Source organism: Tiliqua scincoides, chromosome 1 (genome assembly GCF_035046505.1).
Source record: "Tiliqua scincoides isolate rTilSci1 chromosome 1, rTilSci1.hap2, whole genome shotgun sequence".
Classification (NCBI taxonomy): domain Eukaryota; kingdom Metazoa; phylum Chordata; class Lepidosauria; order Squamata; family Scincidae; genus Tiliqua; species Tiliqua scincoides.
In genome coordinates this window covers 110,347,587-110,369,037 of record NC_089821.1, presented here as the reverse complement: position 1 = coordinate 110,369,037, position 21,451 = coordinate 110,347,587, and the positions used below count along the sequence as shown (strand labels likewise).

The window sequence follows — 21,451 nt, the reverse complement described above, 5'->3', positions numbered from 1 at the left end:
TTTCCATTTGTACTAGTCTGAAATATGTCTCGGATCTGCCCTTGAGCATATATTCATGGTAACAAATGCTTCAAACTCTTAATGTTATGCTTTCACGGAGAAGGCCTTTAAAATCCTCTTGCGAAAAGGCTAGCTGCGGTTCCAAGATACGTTATTGCGAATCAATACCTCAGTCTGTTTCGAAAGTGCATAAATGTCAGCTTCTGACTTTGCTCTGTGTGCAAAATGTAATGAATGGTAAGAGGAACAGCTGGCACTGGAAACAAATTGGCTGACTTGAAATATATTTATTGAATTCATGGGCTGTTCCGCCTAACAAGAGAAGCGCATAATGGCCAAACGTGCCCATTTACCTATTGGCAAATAGCTTCCAATTAAAAAATAAATTGCTCATTGAGATTCCACATGCCAGAAGCTTAGAAACAAATTTACTAGCATAATTAGCAGCATCAAAAAGAGATAACACATTGTGAGCTTAACCAGTGATTTTACAAGCATTGTATAAAAAAAAAAAACACAGTCAATGTACAATTAATAGTTCAAATTTCTATTTAGTATGCTTAAGCTGAAGGTTTAATTGTTGTAGAAATGTTGTAGAACTAATCATGGGCTACTTTGGCTAGAGTGTGAGGGAACTTTCCTGTTAGATCAGATTGCCCCTGCCCACTTAGGATGGAGGTTTCCAAGGGACACTCATTCCCAGAATGTTGAATCTCAAACCCCAACCACCTGCTTGGGCCGCTGAGCTGTATGTATATCCATCTTAAGCCCAGAAGAGAAGAGGTTGTCAGGTTGTCAAAAGAGAAATCCTCTTCTGTCAACTTGGCAAACCTCTCCAAAAGGTCTCCATTACTCTCTGTTAGTTTTAGTCTAGTCATTTTGAATCACTGCGTAACAACGTGGAATTATTTGCTACCACACTTGCTTAGATGGCAGGAGGACATGTCATAGCAGTGGCTAATACAAGGAGCTTCCACATTTAGAGCCAGTATGAAAACCAGGTGCTTGGAATAAATAATAGGGGAATGCTATTGCGCTCAAGCCCTGCTTGTAAGCATGCAGAGCCTGCTAGACAAGCTGACTCACAACTGGAAACAGAATGCTAGGCTAGATGGACATTAGTCTGATTCAGCAAGGCAGGCTTGCATTCGCAATCTTCAGTGTTTCATACAACTATAAAGAGCATGGTTGGGCATTTAACATTAACTGCCCATTCATTCTGTGAGCATGCTCTTTGTGCCTATTGTATCAACGAAGCATCTCTTTTAGAGGACAACCTTGTCAGAACCCATTTGCGTTCTCCAGCTTTGTCCTCATAGTTCTCAGCTAACACAGGCCAACACACATTTTGCTTCCTTAAACATTGCCCCAATTCCTGGGTATATTTGGGGTGCCAATTCCAAAAATGGCATCCGTTTTGCCCTATCACGTCTAGTTTTGGAGACACAGCATAGCCTCTTTAGCGAATGGTTCAAGCAGCTTCCTCATGAGGAAGCCTACACCATGGCTTGCTCATGAGGAAGCTGCTTGAACCATTCACTAATGAGGCTATACTATATCTCCAAAACTAGATGTGATAGAGCAAAACAGATGCCATTTTTGGAATCGGCACCCCAAATTCATATCAAACCACCATAAAGTTTGGGAAAAACTTTTCTGACCCTTAATTTTGTAGGCCTGTGTAATCTGTCCACACTGTGATTTACTCCTGTTATCGGTGGCAGCTCAAATGATTTGTTAATGTCAGGATGCTACACATCCGATAGGGAGGTAATGCAGATACTGCGTCTGGTGTGGTGTCATCTCTGTTTCTATGCCAAATCATATGAGTTACCACAACCAATCAGATTCAACGTCAGTGTGGGCAAAATGAGGCAAAACACCATGATGAGGACAGAGAAGGAGGAGAAAAATGGTACTGAGAAGAAGGAGCAACCAATGAACAAAAGTGCTCGGTACAGTTCACCACAAATGTTCACTGAAGTGTATTCTTAAAGCGGAAATGTCCCCTACAATCTAGGCAAAGGGGCACCTTTTAACGTAGCAGATCCTGATATTTAGTAGAGGGACAACAACCATCCATCTTCGCCTCAGTGCAGTGTGTCTTCTAAAGGTAGTTTCTGGTGTTTCTTCTTTGGCTTTTTAGATTGTGAGCTCTTTTGAGACGGGATCGTTTACTTATTTTTGCTATGTAAACCACTTTGTGAACTTTGCTGAAAAATTCTCTAGAAATGTTGGTAGTAAAAATAATTTAAAAATGTGCAGCTTTCAAATTAAATATTAAAATTAGGGAACACTGGCTGCAACCATAGATTTTTATCGAAGGTATTATTTTTAACAAAGCTTTATAGTTGTTGTAAAGCACCTTGGGAACCTATGGCTCAGGAAGACAGAATAAAAATACAAGCAGTGCGTAAAATAAACCCTAAATGTATATACAGTACCTGGATGCCTCCAGGGAAGTTTGTTCAGTCACAACATTAAAAAGAAAAAACTTTTTTTTCCCTTCTGGAATGCAGTCTCAGATAAATGAAAGACAAGGAACACACAGTCATTAGGAAAATATAACTCTGCGCACTAGTTTTCTGATGACTGTTTTGCAATTTGAATTCTGTTTTTAAATTTTCAGAAATGTCTTGCAGACCCGGCCACTAACATTAGTTTGATGATGTTGGATTTAATTTTATTCAATTGTGTACCCTTATAATGAGAAACAATGCAAGTTTTCATGCGCCTATAATTTTCTCTGTTGATGGCAATAACAATAATGATGTGTGCGTTGCATTTTTCTTCGAAACATTAGTCAGTTCTTCTCTCAACACCCCCCACATCTGTTAATTAAGGAAGTGTAACGTCAGAGAAATTTTTTTAAATCAGCTGATACGCAAGGCCCATTCGGACACCTTGTGCCCCCCCCCCAAATGCAACTTACCAGCCCTGTATTAGGCTTTGCTGGGTTCTTGCCAGGTCCTTGCATGTTCTTGACAGGTTTCTCCCTGCTGTGGTAGTCTTAAGGCTTGCAGCAAAACTAGAACTGATCCCTTAGTAGGCTGAGTTTAGTGGTCGAAAGCTGTTCAGGCCAGTGCTAAATTGTTTCGTTTCTTGGGCTGCTGGAGGTTGGTGGGCCCTTACATGAAATCCAAGGAACCACTGGAACCCCCTTGAAATAGATGCTTCTAGAATACAGGAAGTTGCTATTTTCCAGTATTGGATAACCCTAATGCTAAGAACATGCATCTTGCTGCATTTCAGGGAAATAAAACATTGCGCTTGGAGGAGATCTTTGCAGAAGCTTCACAAAACTTTCTTTAGTTGTTGTGCTTGCTCGTGCATAGCTTATATTTCAAATACAAATTAATAATTAGTGACCTTTCCTTCCCTTTTTTCTTTCACTGTCAACTATTAATCTCTTTTTTTAATTAAGGAATAATAGTCCCATTCTTTCTCCGTAGTGTTTCTCAAAGCATTTCTTTCAGAGAGGACAGATTAACAGCCCATTCAGATGCAACCTATCACCAGCACAGAGGATACGTGGGTGGTGGCTGGGGAGAACCTGGAGATTATGATTCTGTGTTTAGCGCAATGATGAATTAGTGTTCTATTATTTCCTATTCTCAGCTCAACCTCTATCAGGAGAGTTTCACATCTTCCTATCTTCAGTTCTTATTACAGTCTGCATCAAGAGAATGAGTTATCCTAGACTTTAATTTGCCTGTTACAGGTTTCTCTTTTCATTATGCATTCTTACTGATAGCGCCTGATGCAACAGCAGAAACTGGCATTTCATTCATCCATTGTCATGATAAAGACTCAAGATGAAAATAGCCAAACATAAATCAAGTCTCGAGAAGGCACTCTGAAGAGTCTGAAATGATAGAAAATGTCCCACTTGTTACTTTTTATGGTGAAGGTAATAAAAGAACAGAGAGGCAAAGAACTCATTCTGATGCAAACTTATAGATTAATTCTGTTCTGAAGAATGAATAAATTACAACTTGTTTTGCTGCGTTTTATGATTCCAGCTGCTGTAGGATCTACAGTAAACAGTTGCAAAGGAGGCTCCTGTATCTTAAATAGTTGTGTACATGTGAGCAAATCAGAGTGTTGATCCATCTGCTCTGAATGGCAAGAACTCTGGGATGCCTCAGGCAGCAGTCTTTCCCAAGCCCTCATAATCTTTTAACTGGAATTGTTGGAGATTAAATCTGTGTTTTGCAAAGTGTGACTTATGGCCCCTTTCCATTGAAGATATGTAAAGATGGAATTTTGTTAGGTGCACCAGGGGAGAAAAAGCTGAAATGCTTTCTACTATATAATTGATAAAGGTACAGGGGCTCTATCTCATTTGCAATGAAAGGGTTCACTGATGTACTCATTTCCTATATAATGTACATTGTAGGGGAACATGGGTTATGACGGGTGCCACAGAGAAGGAAGAGGTAATAACAAAGTCTATTTTCTGAACCCTGGAGCCTTCTGCAAAAGTCAAGGGCACAAGAATGAAATCGACAATATCCTCTTTTTAAAAAAATTAGCATACTTATTCTGGTTTGTATGCTAGGATGGAATCCAGGAAAAGGTAGCCACAACTATCAGTCCAACAGCACAATCCAAAGGTGTCAGTGAGCCAGTGCAGCCCTCTCTGCACGGGCACTGAATGTTGCAAACATGCCATAAGGCTTTTACTAGGATGAAAGTGACCAGGATCTGGGTTTTGTGTGTTTGGCTGTTGTGATAATTACCGTATTTTTCGCTCCATAAGACACACCTGACCATAAGACGCACCTATTTTTAGAGGAGGAAAACAGGAAAAAAAATATTCTGAACCAAATAGTGTAATAAAATATTTAATAAACTATAACAGAATAACATTTGAACCATGTAAAGTGAACAGCAGTCAACAGTGGCATTAAGAACCATTATCACTGTCATTAACAAATGGAGAGACTTAAAGGTTTGAGTACTCTAGTTTTCTGGAAACCCCAAGAACTCATCATCGCTAGAGTCAGCATGTATGAAGCTCATTTGCTTACAATCACTGACATCACTTTCTTCGCTGTCTTCATATAAGATACTGTCTTCACTTCCATCTAAGGCATTGCTAATGCCACATTTTTTGAATGACATTTTTTGAATGTGAGCATAAACTGGCATGAAGATCCCCCCTTCTTAGGGTGAATGGGATCATAAACTGGCATGAAGATCCCCCCCTTTATTAGGGTGAATGGGATCATAAACTGGCATGAAGATCCCTCCCTTTATTAGGGTGAATGGGATCATAAACTGGCATGAAGATCCCCCCTTCATTAAGGTCCCCAACGTGCACTCTTTTTTGCAGTATTCGCTCCATAAGGCGCACACACTTTCCCCCCACTTTTTGGGGGGGAAAAAGTGCGTCTTATGGAGCAAAAAATACGGTACTTTCTTAATTTGCATTTAAATAATTTTAACTGTTTCTGTGTTTTTGTATTTTATATTTTACTGCTACTCCCCTTAGGACTTCTCATGAAAAGTCCTAAAACTTCAGAAAACCAGAAGTGCCTTTCTAGGACTTCTCAAGGCCATTCTGAGGCCTGTGGAGGCTGCATGCATGGGTTGCTGGAAAGGGGGGAGAGCTGTGAGGTTGGAGAAGGATCTAAGTCTGCATTCTGCTTTGATTGCTGAGCTAGAATGTTTGAATTTTGAGCTATGCAAAATAACAGTATGAATGCGCTGGTTATTGGGACTTTTGGCTGAATGCGGCTTAGGTTTGAACACTTCCGGCCATGACACTACTTCCAGGTGAATTGAGGCAAGGCCATAAAAGCCACTTATGCTAACAGACAAGCTTAATGAACCAAATGTTTATGCAATGTTTATGGGTATTTATAGTTAAATTAGTTTAAAACAAATTATTGGTTCATATGCTTAGCAGCTTAATAGGGAAAATGTTTAATTGTTTACAGAAGTCCATTTTGCCCTCTCTCAGTCTCAAGCAGGCCAGAAAGTGCAAACGGAGACAGGCTGTAAATCAAGGAATGTCTTTTGACAAACTGTCCAGGACATCAGATAAGATGAACCGCTTCATGAAAAAAGGGAGTAAGAAGCTGGAATTTCATCTGTCAGGCTAATTGGTAGTATGATAAATGAACACTAAACTGAACAGATGAAAACACATAGGAAAGGGGTTTTTGGATTTTTTTTTAAACCTCTTATTCTATTAGTTCCTTTTAAATCAAAATTACAGTCTGGATATGCATATGTTGAGCACTAAGAGAAGTATTTAAAGGGTACTAACCAGAGTTTCATGTCAAAGAGATCACAATGCTTGTTTACTTAATAATTATTGCTTAAAGCATGAAAATACACAGAAAGGGGAATAGTTAAGTTTTACTTAAAGCCACAAGTTTGGAAATTGTAATTCAGATGCAACCTTGGCAGAAGCAGACAGCTCACAGATATGGAATATGGGAGCTGTATCCCTGTAACCTTGGAGAGGCAGATGTAGCAAAGTTAGTTAGAAGAGTCTGACAGGAGACACTGGAATGTGGTATGAAGTTACTCCTCAGATAAGACTCTTATCTTAGGTAAAGATACTGTTAATGGGAACTAGGGAGGTACAACTCAAAGACAGACAGATTTACAACTCAGAGACAGATTTACAACATACAGGGAGTAGCCAGGAAGCAGAGTAAAACTTATCTCTTGGCACCAAGAGGCAATAAAACTAAGGTTTATACACAGGTTAGAAGCAGTTTTAATGAGAAGACAGTTTATCTTGTTTGACAGACAGAGATAGAGTCTTCCAAGATACAGACACCAGCAGAAACAGACAGGAACAAGATAATATGAGAAAGCCCCTAATTAGCAAAACATTCCTGAGGTCCTCTGTCAGAGCTAAAAGCTGACAGGAGGGGCTAGATTTAATTGAAATAAAGAGAAAGGTCTCTTAAAATCCTTATTTACAATAACAAGTTAGTCTGTCTTGTATTAAATATGTTTATACCACTATGCATCACAATAACAAGTCACATATGGAGAATTATACATGGAATAGAGGAAAGACAAAAGGTTTAACAGAGGATGCTAGAAAGCCCATAGTGATTAATGAGACCAGACAGAAAGAATGTTGAATAGATAAGCAGATGGCTGTTTGAAACATGTCAGGGTCAAAGAAGTAAGGAGTGCCAAAAGATAAGAGCAAAAGACATAAAGTTATCTATGGCCAATCCTGAGAAAGCCTCCATCTCTGACATCACACATCAGCCAATGAAATGTAAGACTCCTCAGACAAAGAAGCCAGAATCAGATATAAGGGAGAGGCTCACACTGGAAAATTGCTTTTCTCCGAGGGCTCCGAGAGTTCCCACATGGCTCTCATTGCTCTCTTCATTTTGGACAGGAGTCCCTGAGAAGCCCGTTGCTAGCAACGAAATAAAGCTTGCAGACGATCACCACTCTTGCCTACTGAATTTGCTTTTGAACTTTGCTCTTGACCTTGCAACAGAATGACATCACTTCCGGTGGATTCCAACAGATTGTCATTCTAAAAAGTGGGTTCCAGTGCTAAAAGATTTGAAAACCATTGTGTTAAACAAAATCCATCAGTCAGTTATAAAGTCAAATTATTTAGGCTTTTTCAAGTTTTACTGATGTAATTAGTATTTGCAATGAAATTGCATTTGTAATGAAATAGGCATTGTCTGCATTGTTTAAAGAATCTCACTTTGATAGGTTTAACATTTGTTTTCTTTTTTCAGCCTTTGGAAGACCAGGTTTGGGATCTGTTATGCGAAGCAGACAAAACTGCAGCAGAAAATAAAGATCAAGGACAGGTGTATGATGCCATGGCAGAGACACTGGGAGATGCTTGGGATTCCCTTGTCATTGTTCTGGAGAAGCGCAGGGCGCTTTTGAAACTTACTTCAGATTTTTTTGAAAAAGCCCTGGAGGTTTGTGTACAGAAATCAATGCTCCTTATTTCTCATAAAAAGTGAATAGCATCAAGAAAGATTCCACTTCTAGTTCATTGCATTCCTTCATTACATTAGATGGAAAGAAAAATGAGACAATCTCAGTTGCATTTCTGCTTCAAATTTTCCTGAGTTTTGTTTTATAAATCAGGATAAAATTTAGAACGAGTAAATCTGAAAAATATGTACTGCAGCCATGAAAAAGCAGCTGTTTAACTGCAACAGAGTAAAGGAAGCTATTTTTAATCTTCCCCTACACTTTCTCTATGTTTTAAAAAGGTGTCCCTAGTTCCAGATCAGCAGATATTTGAAATAGGTATAAGTGGTGTCTTAGTTACATAAAAATATAATTTATAATAGAAAATATAATTAGGTCATTAAAGGCACAATCCTAGCTTGCCCTTGCTCCAGCCCAGAAGGATTGCAAACGTGCCAGAAGGCACGTTTGCGCCTCCTCAAGAGTCGGCTGGGTCATTGCGCAGAGACACACCAGCCCACGGAGGCTGCATCCAGCCTCTGCACCAACTCTTCTGAGGAACCTTGCATTGGCCGAGCTTGGCCGACGCAAGGTCTGAGGTGGGCAGGGAGGAGGTGAGAGGGCGGGCAGAGGGTGGTCCGGGGAGGCGGGGCTGGGACCCAGCTTTTATGCCAGATCCTAACCCCCATTCCCAAGCAGCGTGGAGCGACTTCAGGCTGCTCCGCTCTCCTCAAACTTTTGCCACATCAGGAGGTGGTGCAAGTCCGAGGAGACCCATAGGAGCTGCAGTGGCTTGCTCATTTCCCAAGCAACACGGAGCAGCTCCAAGTCGCTCCATTCTCCTCGGACTTGCGTCACCTCCTGAGGTGGCGTAGGCCCAAGGAAACCCACTGGGACTGCAGTGGCTTGCCCAGGGAAGGGGAAGAGTTTCCCCTTAACTCTGGCTGAGCCACTTTGGCGCCCTATCTCACGCTGGATACAGCGCAAGCCTCCTGGATTGCCTGTTCCAGCGCAAGATAGGATTGTGCTTCTTAGGGCTGCTTCAGAAGACTGTGTGGAGCTTCCCTAGGGAAATGCTGTTAGGGCCAAACTACAAGTTATGATGTATGCAGAACAGCTTCCCATTTTTCTGCTTTTAGGAGGTATATAACGTGTAGGAGGCTATGAAACAGGGCGAAACCATAGAAGTGTTAGGACTTTTCCTCTGCTGTGATTACAATTCCTTTCACACATCCCTAAGAGCAATTTTTGGAGGGGAGGAGTTTCCATTGGCTTTCAGTAGACTAGAGAGGGAATGATTCATAGTGAATGTCACCCAGAGTGGTATTCTCCCACCTTCCACACTTCCCCTGCACCCCTCCCCAGGGACGCCTATCAGTGAGGCTGACTGAAGCATTTGCCTCAGGCAGCAGCTTGGTACTCATGTCTATCTGCCCACTTGCCTCTGTTGTGTCTCTTCCTACTTTCTGGATTGGAAAAGGAAGAGAAGGTCAGAGCAGAAGAAGTATGGAGGAGAAGACAGGACAGTGGTGGGCTAGAGCAAAGTGGGAGTGGGAGGAGCAAAGGCTGTCATATCACCAGATAAGAGGAGGTAGCATTTGGCATGCTGCCTCAGAGACCAAGATATTTTGGGCACCAGTACAGCCTGCCCCTCCCAGCCACGTTTCCCCACTTAAAGCAGCAAACATACATCTGGGGTCCTGGACTGGGAGACTAGTGGCTATGGGGCTACTGTAGGGAAAGAGACAAGTAGAGCAATTATTAAGCCATGCTGCTTTTCCCTCTACAAATTATACCCCTTTGCTTTGGCTCTGTTATGGAGAAACAGTGACCAGGTTTACTGGCCTGTGTTTGCTGCTGAAAGTTTACACTGGATCCAAGTTATCATTTCATCTTCCATTTATACTTTGGCCTACCAGTTCTTGCATGCAGAGGTGAGCTAGACTGCATAGTGTGCAGCGGCTTCGAAATTAATTTAACACACAGAGGCTGCAACTGGGGCCTTACACTGTTGGAACTAGCATTCTGACAGTGCAAGACCCTTTACAGAGTTATGAAAGCTGGGCTGCTGTCCTGTGTTTCTGGGCTGCTGCCATAAAGCAGTGGTGCATGCAACAGTGGCTCCAGACACCTTTGTTGGTGCCTGTAAGTTGGCGGTGGAGGTGTGTCATGGGTGGGGAGGGGGAAGACAAGGGGAGTTTCCGTGGGGGAGGGGAGGGGCAGGGAGGGAGAGAGAAGGAGTGGATCTCAGTGGCACTGGTGTGTTCCAGATCCTATCCTATCTTTCCTCACCCCTTTCCTTTTCTTGGACCTGTGCCAGCAAAATGACTGACATAGATCTGAGGAGATCCATAAGTGATTGGGCAACCTACTGGAGGGGGTGGGTAAGTCCATTTTTTAAAAACTTACTTCCTGTAGACTGCCCAGTCCCCCTCCCCACCATTGGATGCAGCATGCACTCTGTTGGCATGTCTGCATCAATGCCCAAGGTGGAGGATAGAAATAGGCAGTAGAGCCTCTTCTGAAGAAGCCTCTTCTTTTCCAGTCAATGGCCTACCAACAGTAGCTCCAATTTTGCCAAGAACAATAGACTCCAATAGTTTCCCATTCACCTTTGGTTATGTCTTTGTTGCTGACCCAGCTTTGGATCGTGATACACTGTTTGAGAACTCTGCATGAAAAGTGGCAGTATTTCTATTCCACACAGACTCGGGTCATGTTTATAGCATCTTCCATGACAATTCCGAGGTGAGGGGATATGTCTGAGCAGGAGAAAAAAGAAAGGCTGGCAGGAGGTTTGTTAGATATAGCTTTTTTTTTCCCATCAGAGTATTGTGAAGGTAGCAGGAAGGGACTAAGGATCAGGCCTTATTATTTCCTGAAATATCTGCTCAAGGGATGAATGGGAAATGTCATATTGACTTAAAATGGAAATACTGGAAATTTCTCTCTGAAATGTTTTGCTTTAAATGACAGAATGTGATTATGTGTAATCTTTGTTTTATTATGATAAAGTGCAAACCTCATCTCAAGGATGTTGTTTAATGAAAATCAGCAGTCAAATCCCAAATGTTGAAGGATAATGGATTTGTTTTATATCATAAAGATCATAAAAACAAAGTAGAGCATGAGGAAAAGCAGGCAGAGCAGAAGGCTTATTTTTCATCATCTTTCTTAATTTCATTTGAACTTCAGAACCTTGAACTTCAGACTCTTGCTTTATTACGATTATTTTTACTTCAGCAGTTTTGGTTAGCAGAGAAAGGGCAAAGCAGCAGGATATTTGCCCTATTTAAGATGCAGCGTGAAATGAGAAATTGCAGGTTGATTACCCCTTATCTGGGATTCTGAAAACCAGAATGCTCTGAAATCCAGAACTGTTTTAGGTTCGACATGACATAACATAATCTCAGGCACCAGCCGGCATGCATTCAAAATAGAACAAGAAATCATGGTTCAATGTACACAAACTGTGTTTCATGCACAAAATTATTAATAATATTGTATAAAACTACCATCAGGCTATGTGTATAAGGTTTATATGAGACATAAATGAATTTCATGTTTAGACTTGGGTCTCATGTTTATGCAGATATTCCAAAATTCAGAAAAATCCAGAACACTTCCAGTCCCAAGCTTTCTGGGTAAGGGATGGGTAAGGGATACTCAACCTGTATAGCATTTTTATAAAAGACAATAAGTCATTTAAATACTCACTAGTAGTTTGTGCAAGGACTCATTGCCTCCTACCCCTCTCCAGGTTATTTGTGATGCTGGACATGTTTGTGTGTGTGTATCTTACCCCAACAGAAGAGGAATGCATGACAAAAAGCAACTTAGGGTGAAATCCTAATGCGCCCTTGGGCTGGCGCAAGTTTCTTGCATTGGCCTAGGAGGATGGCAAACATGCCGTAAGGCACATTTGTGCCTCCTTCAAAGTCGGCTGGGCCGGCACAGGGACACGTGCCGCCCTGCAGAGGCTGAATCCAGCCTCCGCACCAGCCTGCAAGGGGAGGCTTGAGTTGGCCAAGCTCAGCCAACACAAGGGTCTCGGGAGGGCTGTGAGGAGGTGGGAGGGAGGTGTTCCAGGGGCAGGTGGGTGGGGATTGTGAGGCGGGCTTGGGACCTGGCAGATATGTTGGATCCTAGCCCCTGTTCCTTTTTTTTGTTATTATTTTTTATTTTCCAAAATAAAAACAACAAATATAAACAAACACATAACAAACACAAACTCAATACACAACACAAAAAAACCCACAAAAACGCACCGTTGGAGGGTGCAGGCAATCATATATCAATATATCCAATCAATCAATACATATCTTCTAATCTTGTTCCTCTTCTAGTTTAGCCTCTTAATATCATTTATTTATCATATCATATCCTGTATAATATATCATGCATACAATATATTCATCTAAATGTCCTATCTCATACATCTACAACTTCATTTTCAACCAAGCATAAAATTGCTGTATCTGTGTGGGTTTATGCTGTTGATCCAAAATCTCTGTAAGCCTATCCATTTCCGCCACATTCATTATTTTCTCTATTAATTCATCTTTCGTTGGAATTTTAATATCTTTCCAGTATCTAGCATATAAAATCCTTACAGCAGTTAATATCATAATAACTAAATACACATCATTTGCTTTATCTATAATATCTAAGGTAATATTAAGCAAATAACTTTTGCAATTAAAGGAAGACTTTCTTTCGTTTTTGAGGTGAATTTAAACCATTTATGTTGACAGAGTAAAAAGTCCATCCTCCCTTAACCATCATGTTTCTTTTTACTATTCACCTTCTCTTTTTGTCGTCTTCTTGTTGCTATCGGTGAGTGCCCCCTTGCCCCTCTAGTTTCTTCCTTCTCTGATTCCTCAATTGTTTCTGAATCATCTGATTTCTTTCTTCCAGCTCCATTTCTACACTTTCTAGTTCTTTTCTTCTCAGTTCCTCTTCCTCATTTTCTTCATTTCTCATCTCACCTTTCATCACTATACTCAAAAAATTTTCTGCTTTCATTGCTGAATTTATATTATATCTCTGTGACTGGAATTGAAAAAACATACTGTCCGGGAGAAGCCATCTATATGGTATTTGCTTTCCTCTTAAAAATTTTGCTAGCTTTTCATATTCTTTTCTTTCTCGCTCCCCATGGGACATGTCTCAGAATTTTCACTTTGCTACCCTCCACCATCCATTCCTTTTCCTGTGAGATCTTCAATATTTTATCTCTGTAAAAAGTTCTGATGAATTTCACATGGATTTCTCTTGGTAATTCATGTTTTCTTAGATAAAAAGTGCTCACTCTTCTCGCTGAATCCAGATCCATGAGTATCTCCTCTGTTGGCATGTCGATCCACTCTGATATTAAATCACCAATCAGACGTCATGTATCTTCCCCTTTCTGTTCTGGTACATTTTGTATTCTCACCACTTGAGCTGCACTCGCCATCTGAATTTCCATTAAAGTTGCCTCTCCATCATATTGGTTTTGTTCTATCTCTAGTATTCTAGATTGATCTTTTGTTGTCTTTTTTTCTAATTTTCTAATCTTTTGTGTATTCTCATCTGCTTGATCTTTAACGGCTTTCAGTTGCACACTAAGATCATTTAGTTGTGTAGTTAAAACATCCAGACTAGCTTAACCTGCTGAAATTGATTTGCTGCTGTCCCATCACCACAAATTTTTCTATATTGTCTTGTATTGTCTGCTTCCAGTCTTTCCCTTTCGGTTCCTCTTGTGTTAGTTTTCCCAAGCTTGACTCCAGGGCAGGAGAATCCCTAACTTTCACTCCTTTTCCTGTCATCCTTTTTCTTCCTTCTTATATCTTCTTTCCTGTAAAACTCAAATATCTGTTATAACATATATCACTATCAGTTACCCATACATCATATCACATCATCTTAAAATCAACTGTTCACCCATAAAAACCAACACAGGGAAATTTTAAGTCAAATAAAACTTTGCCTTGCAATATTTTTAATGCCACTAGATGTCCTCAGCGTATCGTCTGCCTTACTTCACTTTTCAAGTCCTGTTCTTATCCTTGCAATGTCTTTTTATTCCCGATGTTCCCGATGTTTTATTCTTCTTGTTCTGTTATCTTGATTCTATTACTTATGTTTGTTGCTATATCAACCGTATTCAGTTCCAGGAGATAGGAATTCAAAACACTGAATTGAACACTGAGGAATTGAAACCACATTTGCAAAACAAAGAAATGCAGATCTCCAGCCCTTTCCGCAGGCACTCCAAGATCTCCACAGGAAAACGAAACTGAGCATTTCAAAACAAAGTTTATATTCCAAATCGATTAATTTGTAATCCAATGAGTTTTAGATTTATAAAGTTAGAGTTATGCTCTCATATTTCCATAACAAGCTTGGCAGGTCTCCTCCAAAACTTCTCACACAAACAAACAAATGAGTGGAGAAAGCCTCCCCACTCTTTCCTCTTCCCAGAGGGGGGGAACCTGCCTCTCCTCCTTCTTCCCTCGGGCAAAAGCTTAATCAGGCAGTCAATTAATCAAACAATGCCAGACATACACAGCAAAACAACACTCACTTAGTTCTTCCAATGTCCTTCCCTGCTTGGGGCCTTCAGCTTAGTTTCAACATGAATCCTCACCAACACCAACATTGATTGCTGGGTTCCCTTGGAGAAAAAAAAAAAAAAAGCCCCTGGCTGGGCCCTTCCTCTCTGAAACCGTACACCATCTGTAGGATTGAAACTTTCCTGATCCTCCTCTCCTGATCTTCAGACCCAGGGTTTTTTGGGAGGAAATAGCATGCTTTCCCAAGAGCTTTCAAGAGCTCAGAAAAGCACGGCCATTCAGTTGCCTCTGGCCCCACCCCCCCAGTCCCCATTCCTGAGCATCCTGGAGTTGCTGGGACTTATGCCACCTCCTGAGATGGGGCAGGGGACCGCTGAATTAAAGGAATAAGTAGGGGTATGTTTTTTTGGTGATATTTTCCCCAAAATTTCTTGATCAAAATAGCAAATTGTGGTGTTATGTGTTTATATTCCAAGGGTGCATTTTAATAAATTATAAATTATAATTGCTTTAAAATGTACTAGGTAGATGATATAGTGTCAGCAGATGCAGCCACAGTATTATTTCTAATTGGAAAAGTAATTATTTTAATTTCTGGAAAATATCATAAACACAAAAGTGTGGTGTTTTAAATTTTTATTTGGGTATTTTAACACAAAAAAGGCAGTGTTTTGTGGTTTTATGAATTTTTAACATAAATAAAATAAAATAAAAAATAAAAAACACCCTAGGAATAAGCTATATCTAGAAATTGCAGAATATATTTCTGAAGAATTTTCTAAAGAAATTCAGAGTGGTATTCCTCAGGCATGTTTGAGGACAGTGGCTAACCTCACCATTCTCTTATGTGGCTCTAGGGCTTTCTATTTAGGTTACGGTAGTGTGCTCTACAGGGGGCTTCCCTTGAAGCCTAATTGGGAACTGCAGTTGGTCCAGAATGTGGCAACCTAGTTCTTCACTGTTACCTGCTGCATGGACTGTAAAATACCTATCCCTAGGCAACTTCACTGATGCACACTTGGCTTCCAGGTGCAATTTGGGTGCTGGCTTTGATCTTTACAGTCCTAAATAGTCTTGGCCTGTGGACTACCTGAAGGACTGCTGTCCTGCTCCCGTATGAACCTGGCCAGCCGTATAATCTAATAATTAGTAGTGTTCAGAATAACTTAATAATGGTAATTTGATGCTCTGCTTTATCTCTGCCTTCTGGGCAGGTTGATGCTCAGGAAGAATTTTTGAGCACTGGAAAATTCCTTGATGAAATTGCCTATCCAGCAGCAGTGGACCTACCATTCAGTGAATGGGGCAAATATCCTGGGCGCATGTCTCTAGGACCTGGTCTCTAGGACCAGGAAGCCTTCTGAGGCTCCTGACATGGTTGGAAACAACCAAAAGTACAGTTTAAGACCACGAGGAAGCCTCAGATGGCTTCCCCAGTCAGTTGTGGAGTCGCACGAGGCTCCGTTGCACTGCAGGTGAGTGGGAGGTGATGCCATGAACCAAGAGCTCTCACTAAACTCTAGCCAAAGCAATGCCATTTTAACATCAGTTCTGACTCTGGTTCTAAAATGGAATGTCAAGAAGCTGTGAGCCACTCCTGAACCAGTGCCTGGCTGTCTAGTGCCTTAGTCCTTGAAGACCAGACAGAGCTGGTCTGTGTTATCTTGCCAAAGCAACTAATAGGGGGGTAAAGGGGGTGTTTGAGTTCAGCAGGGAAGGAAATTTACCAGATTTTTTGCCTGTTGAATGTATTGCTTGAACTAACTAAAAAGCTAGCTGTGTCTAGCTACACTTGCGCATGATCTGAGGCAACTGGGCCTCCTTGCTGCCTTGCTTTGGTACCAGCAATAAACAAGCTGTTTTCTGCTGTACCTCCCCTCAGAGTGTTAAATGGGATGTAGCACTCCAGGTAACAAACCTCACCCTGCATTTGTGAGTTCAAAGGCAACAGGGGGGTGACTTCACGTGGGGGGCCTCATTGTGGATCTTTGCCCCAGGGCGCCTCAATGCAGGTCGCTACTGCTATCTAGTGAGGTTGATCTAGCACTCTCACTTCTTTCCTTCTATAAACAAATTAAAACATTCCTATTTCAGAGAGTGTTTGAGGCATTTTATATCATTAATTTTTCTGTTGGATGATTGGTTTTATGTTGCATGCATTCCCCCCCCCTTTGCCCCCATCAGTATGATGAACCAGGGCACTTTCTACACTCTCTTGATCAGCCTTTTGGCCCTTCAACAGTTTGCTGTCAAGATCAACGAAGTTGAAGATTTCCTACAGAACTCCCAGGAATTTGAGAATACAGAATCCTTGAAAGAACTTCTGCATCAGCATGAATGCCACACCAAAGGTATGAAAGGGCTTTCTCCTTTTAATGTGACATATTAGGATGTGGGGCTTATGAATGAATTCTATTTATTCCTCATCTTGTAAGAGGAGGAAATATAAAATAATTTTCTGGGCCAGCAGACTAATCTTAAAAGTACTTAAAATTACAAACCTAGAAATAACATCCACCTTTTATTCTATCATATATGTTTTTCTGTATTTTCTCTCTCTCTTTTACCTGTCCTCTGACTGTTCTTTCAAATATTGAAAAAAAAATTAAAAGCACAAAACTTTCTTACCTGGTTTTGAGTAAGGATATACCAGTCAGCAGACTTCTCCATGGGAAGCCATAAAGCCAGTCACTTCCGTAACTCTTTGTTTTTTGCTTAGTTTGAGTTTTTTGGCCTTGCCTTGTCACGTGTTTTCCCAGCTCACGTGCTTGAGTTATCAGGATTGTTTGCTCTGCAGGCACCTTCCTCTATGGCAGAGATTTTCAACTATTGAATGGTCGTGTACCATAGGAGTTTGAGGGAAGGATATCTGTTAGTAGTACCATTGGGGGGATGTGAGTCCCTGGCTGGTGGTGCCTTGTCAATTTTAGTGCCTTCTCAGTGTGCCATGAGATGAAAAGGGTTGAAAATCACTGCTCTATAGTATGCCCTGTCTCTAGCTTGTGTGTGTGTGTGTGTGTGTGTGTGTGTGTGTGTGTGTGTGTGGTCTAAACTCTGTGGTTTGATGGGTCCCTTGCAACTCTATGATTTTAGGATCTATCTGCTAACTAGAGCAGGGGTCTCCAAACCCCGGCCCGGGGGCCAGATGCGGCCCACGGCGAGCCTCTATCCGGCCCACGGCCAGCCTCTTATCCCCTGAAAGCCTCTAGCCCACTTGGCCAAACAAGACTGGAACTATGCTCTGGTTGCGCCTGGAGGGTGTTCAATGAGCCATTCATTCATTTATTCACTCATCTAAGTTCCATCTCTAATTTATTTAAATAAATTTTATATTTAAATTTTTTTTTTCCGGCCCTCAATACCATGGCAGATATTTGATGCGGCCCTCTGGTCAAAAAGTTTGGAGACCCCTGAACTAGAGTATGGTGAAAAGAACCAATGAAGTGGAGTGCTATCGGGTCTTATTGCTATGCTATGGTCAGTGAAACACAGTGGCATCACTAGGATTCGCATCACCCCGTGCGGGAGGCCTGTGCATCACCCCATGTAGTGGGCGGGGCAACACCCCAGGTGGTGGGCATGGTGATGTACCATCGCCCTGCCCCCACTGGTTTTTTGACAGTACCTTATGATAGAACACAGATATTTCAATGTGGTTTGTTTCACTGCATTCTGCATGAAATTACGCATTGATTGATATATAACATGATGGTCTTATTCCTCCAAACTCTGATTTTAGTGATTTTGAAAACTTGTGGAGTCATATACACACACACGCGCACCCCTGTGTCAACTTACTGACACCTTATTGCAGCAGTTCTCATACTTTTAGCATTGGGACCCACTTTTTAGAATGACAGTCTGTCCAGGACCCATTGGAAGTGATGTCATGGCCAGAAGTGACATCATCAAGCAAATTAAAATAAATAATTATAAATTGTTAAATTAAAATAAAATAAATAATTAAATAAGGGGAAGCCAGTCCTGTTCCACCAAGTGAGTTTTCTTTGTAGCCTGCCTGCAATAACCCCCCCCCCAAAGAATCAGTGAGATCTTCAGCCCTCCCCAGTGCCCAGTTTAAAGTCCTTCTATTTCAAGCACATCAATACAAAGACCCACCTAGCTTTACAAGTCTGAGAGACCAATCCTATGCCTGTCTACTCAGAAGTAAGTCCCATTAGATTCAATGGGGCTTACTCCCAGGAAAGTGTGGGTAGGATTGGGCTGTGAGGGAAACTGCAAGTGCAAAATAGAAAACTTTCGCCTTACCAGTTCAAGCCTCTTTGTTGGTCCTTTCTAGTGGGGGGGGGCAAGGCTGCCTTTTGGGGCTTTTGTTGCACTCCAGTCCCATCAGATTGGGACCATTCTGGGTCCTCACATTCCCCTTTGCCTGGCCTGGCGCGTCACCCAGTGCGGCCCGCACCCCCCGCACCTCCCTAGTGACGCCACTGGTGAAACAAGTTTTACCCCCTTCTTTGCAAAATTCCATTTGTTGGTGATTGAAACTCCAATTTTGATTGCAGTTATTATATCAATAAGGATCAGATGGTGCAAAAGGAGCAACAGCATTCCACCTCGTCCTATAAGCCTGGTGGGCATTGACTTGGCTTCTCAGTCTCAGTTGCTCATTGGTCATTCATAAAGTGGTCTCAGACTCCCTATGCAGCCCCACCAACACACACCCCAGTTGTTTGCCTATTTAATGGGCTGTCTGTCAGCTTTTCAGTTCAATGATCCATTTTCCTTCTAAACAGCTAGCTCTGATTCTAGAAAGGAATTTCAAGTGCATGATGCTACAACTGATAGTCCAATCCTATCCCCCTCCAGTCCATAGTATGCAGTGGCACCAGTGCAGCACATACTACATGCTATAGTGGGGGTGTGTGTGACCAGATGGCCTGGGATAGGTAAATAAAAGTATTTTATACTTACCTTTCTGCAGGCCACCTGGCCATTAATGGATCTCATCAGACCCACATCAGCTCTTTTGCTGGAGAGTAAGGGAGTGACTCTGGGTCAGGAAGAGGTATAGGATCTAGTGTGCACTGTTGCCACTGAGATTCATCCCTTCCACCCTTAAACTGTCCATGGTTTCCCCTTGAATCGCTCATGACGTGCCTCCCCCCCCCCACATTACATGCACTGGTGCAGCCACTGGTGGGCTGTTGGTGGGTGCACAGAGTGTCCAGCCATTTTTTACAGGTGGCTCCAGAGCATCATAACACTAAACCAAATATTTGCAATTTTGCTTCAAACAAACAAACATGAACTAGATTTCAGTATGAGAATTCATCCAAGGGAAAGGACATAAAATTTGCAATTTTTTGAAGCTTGCAATTGGCAGCAGCCTGGCTAAGCCACCTGGCAGCTGAGCCTGGTTCAGTGAGCCTCGTCTTGGCATTTATCATATTGGGAAAGACTACTCAAAGTAGTCTTAGATAAACACAAATGGAAATGGAGGGTGGGAGCCAAAACTACTGGGAGCAAGTTCTCTTTGATGATCAAGAAGGTCTAAGCTAGATGGCAAGAGGTTACTTCCAGGATATCAGGCTCTGTGTCTTTCAAAACCTAATACGTTTTTGTAGGACTACCAGTCTAATCAGAAGGGTGGGTGCCAGAAAGGATTTGAAACATTTGTGGAGAAAAAGGCCTTTCTAGGCCTCTGTGTGATGTCTGAGGCCACTGCCCACGTAACAATGAGATCCCCTTTTCAGTTCTAGCATGCAAAATCAAATCTGTAACTCATGCATGCATTGTATTTTGTTCTTTCTCCAGGTGGTATCAGCATGATGTTGAAAAACCTGATCAGTTTCTGGCACTGTGTAGTTGTGTGATGTACAGTATGCCTGCTGAATGTTGTTGTCCATCTGTGCTGGGAAGTTGAATTAGCAGGCTGAAAGGGAGCTGCAGGCAATCATTTGGGAACTTGGGGAAAAATATGCAGCAGTCATCGCTCCATTTATGTTCTCTCAAAGCATTTATGATGACTCCATCCTATGCAATGGCTGATTTATATGCTCTGCACCCTCTCTGTCTGTTTTGTAAAGGCTACCAAATACACATTCTAGGCTTTTGGCTGTAAAAAAATGTGCAGTTAAGTTCAATAGATATTTAAAAGGCTTTTAAAAACAGTCACTTCCACTATAGTGGTGCAACAGTAAAGCTACTGTTCAAGAAGGGAGCTCATGACACACCTTTCACTAAACACCCGCTATCACTGGCAATGTGTACAACTGAAGCATGTCCAGATTATACTGTTTAGACTCAAAGGGTGTGTGGTACAACAACTCTCTTTGCATTTAGTATGTTTCCCAGATTCTCAACAGAGCTGAGGCCATCTAAGTCAAGGAGAGGAAGGCTACAAATCTTTTAGACAAACAAAGAGCCACAGAACATAATTTTCCAGGCCTGTGGGAAGAAACTATGGCAACAATTCCTGAGTCTTTCCTTGAGCTGAATTTAAAATCCATGGAAGGCTTAGGGTCCTGCACACTGTTGCAAACATGCCATAAAGCATGCTTGCGGCAGTCAGTGCTGGCCCAGCACCGGAACTTGTGCTGGACCGGTGCCGGTCGGAGGCAGTGCAAATGCCGGGCGACAGAACAGTAAGTCGGGCGTGGGGAGGGAGGTGTTCTGGGGAGGAGAGAAGGCAAGGCAGGGGGAGGGAGCAGGGCGGGACTGAGCTTCACCAGATCCAAAGCCTCGCATCAGGTCACCCTACCTGACACTGGACTACTTTACTCAGAGCTGGCTTAATAGCCAGTGCAGAGAAGCCCCATTGCAAGACTTCTTACCTTACCTGGGGAAAGGAACAAATATCCACTTCCCCAGAGGTGGCGTGAGGGTCTCCCTCAGCTGTCCAATTTCCATAGGATGCAGCAGTAGCCATTTTGGAGCCGCTGCAGCCTTGGGCACCAGGCAGCTCAGTTTTGGGCTGCCTGGGATTGACACCACAGTTGTTT

The 21,451-nt window shown here is 42.0% G+C and overlaps 1 protein-coding gene across 8 annotated transcripts in view; it reads left to right on the top strand.

The window, feature by feature from the left end:
* CCDC141 (coiled-coil domain containing 141) overlaps positions 1-21,451 on the top strand; it is a 123,748-nt gene that overhangs the window by 18,189 nt on the left and 84,108 nt on the right. For 7 of the 8 annotated variants that reach the window (XM_066612340.1, XM_066612344.1, XM_066612339.1 and 4 more), the window contains exons 4-5: positions 7,740-7,931; positions 16,732-16,840. In XM_066612340.1, the coding sequence (XP_066468437.1) occupies positions 7,740-7,931; positions 16,732-16,840 (301 nt within the window). Of the gene's footprint in view, positions 1-7,739; positions 7,932-16,731; positions 16,841-21,451 lie in introns of those variants that run through there. The other variant, XM_066612345.1, reaches the window with a different exon arrangement.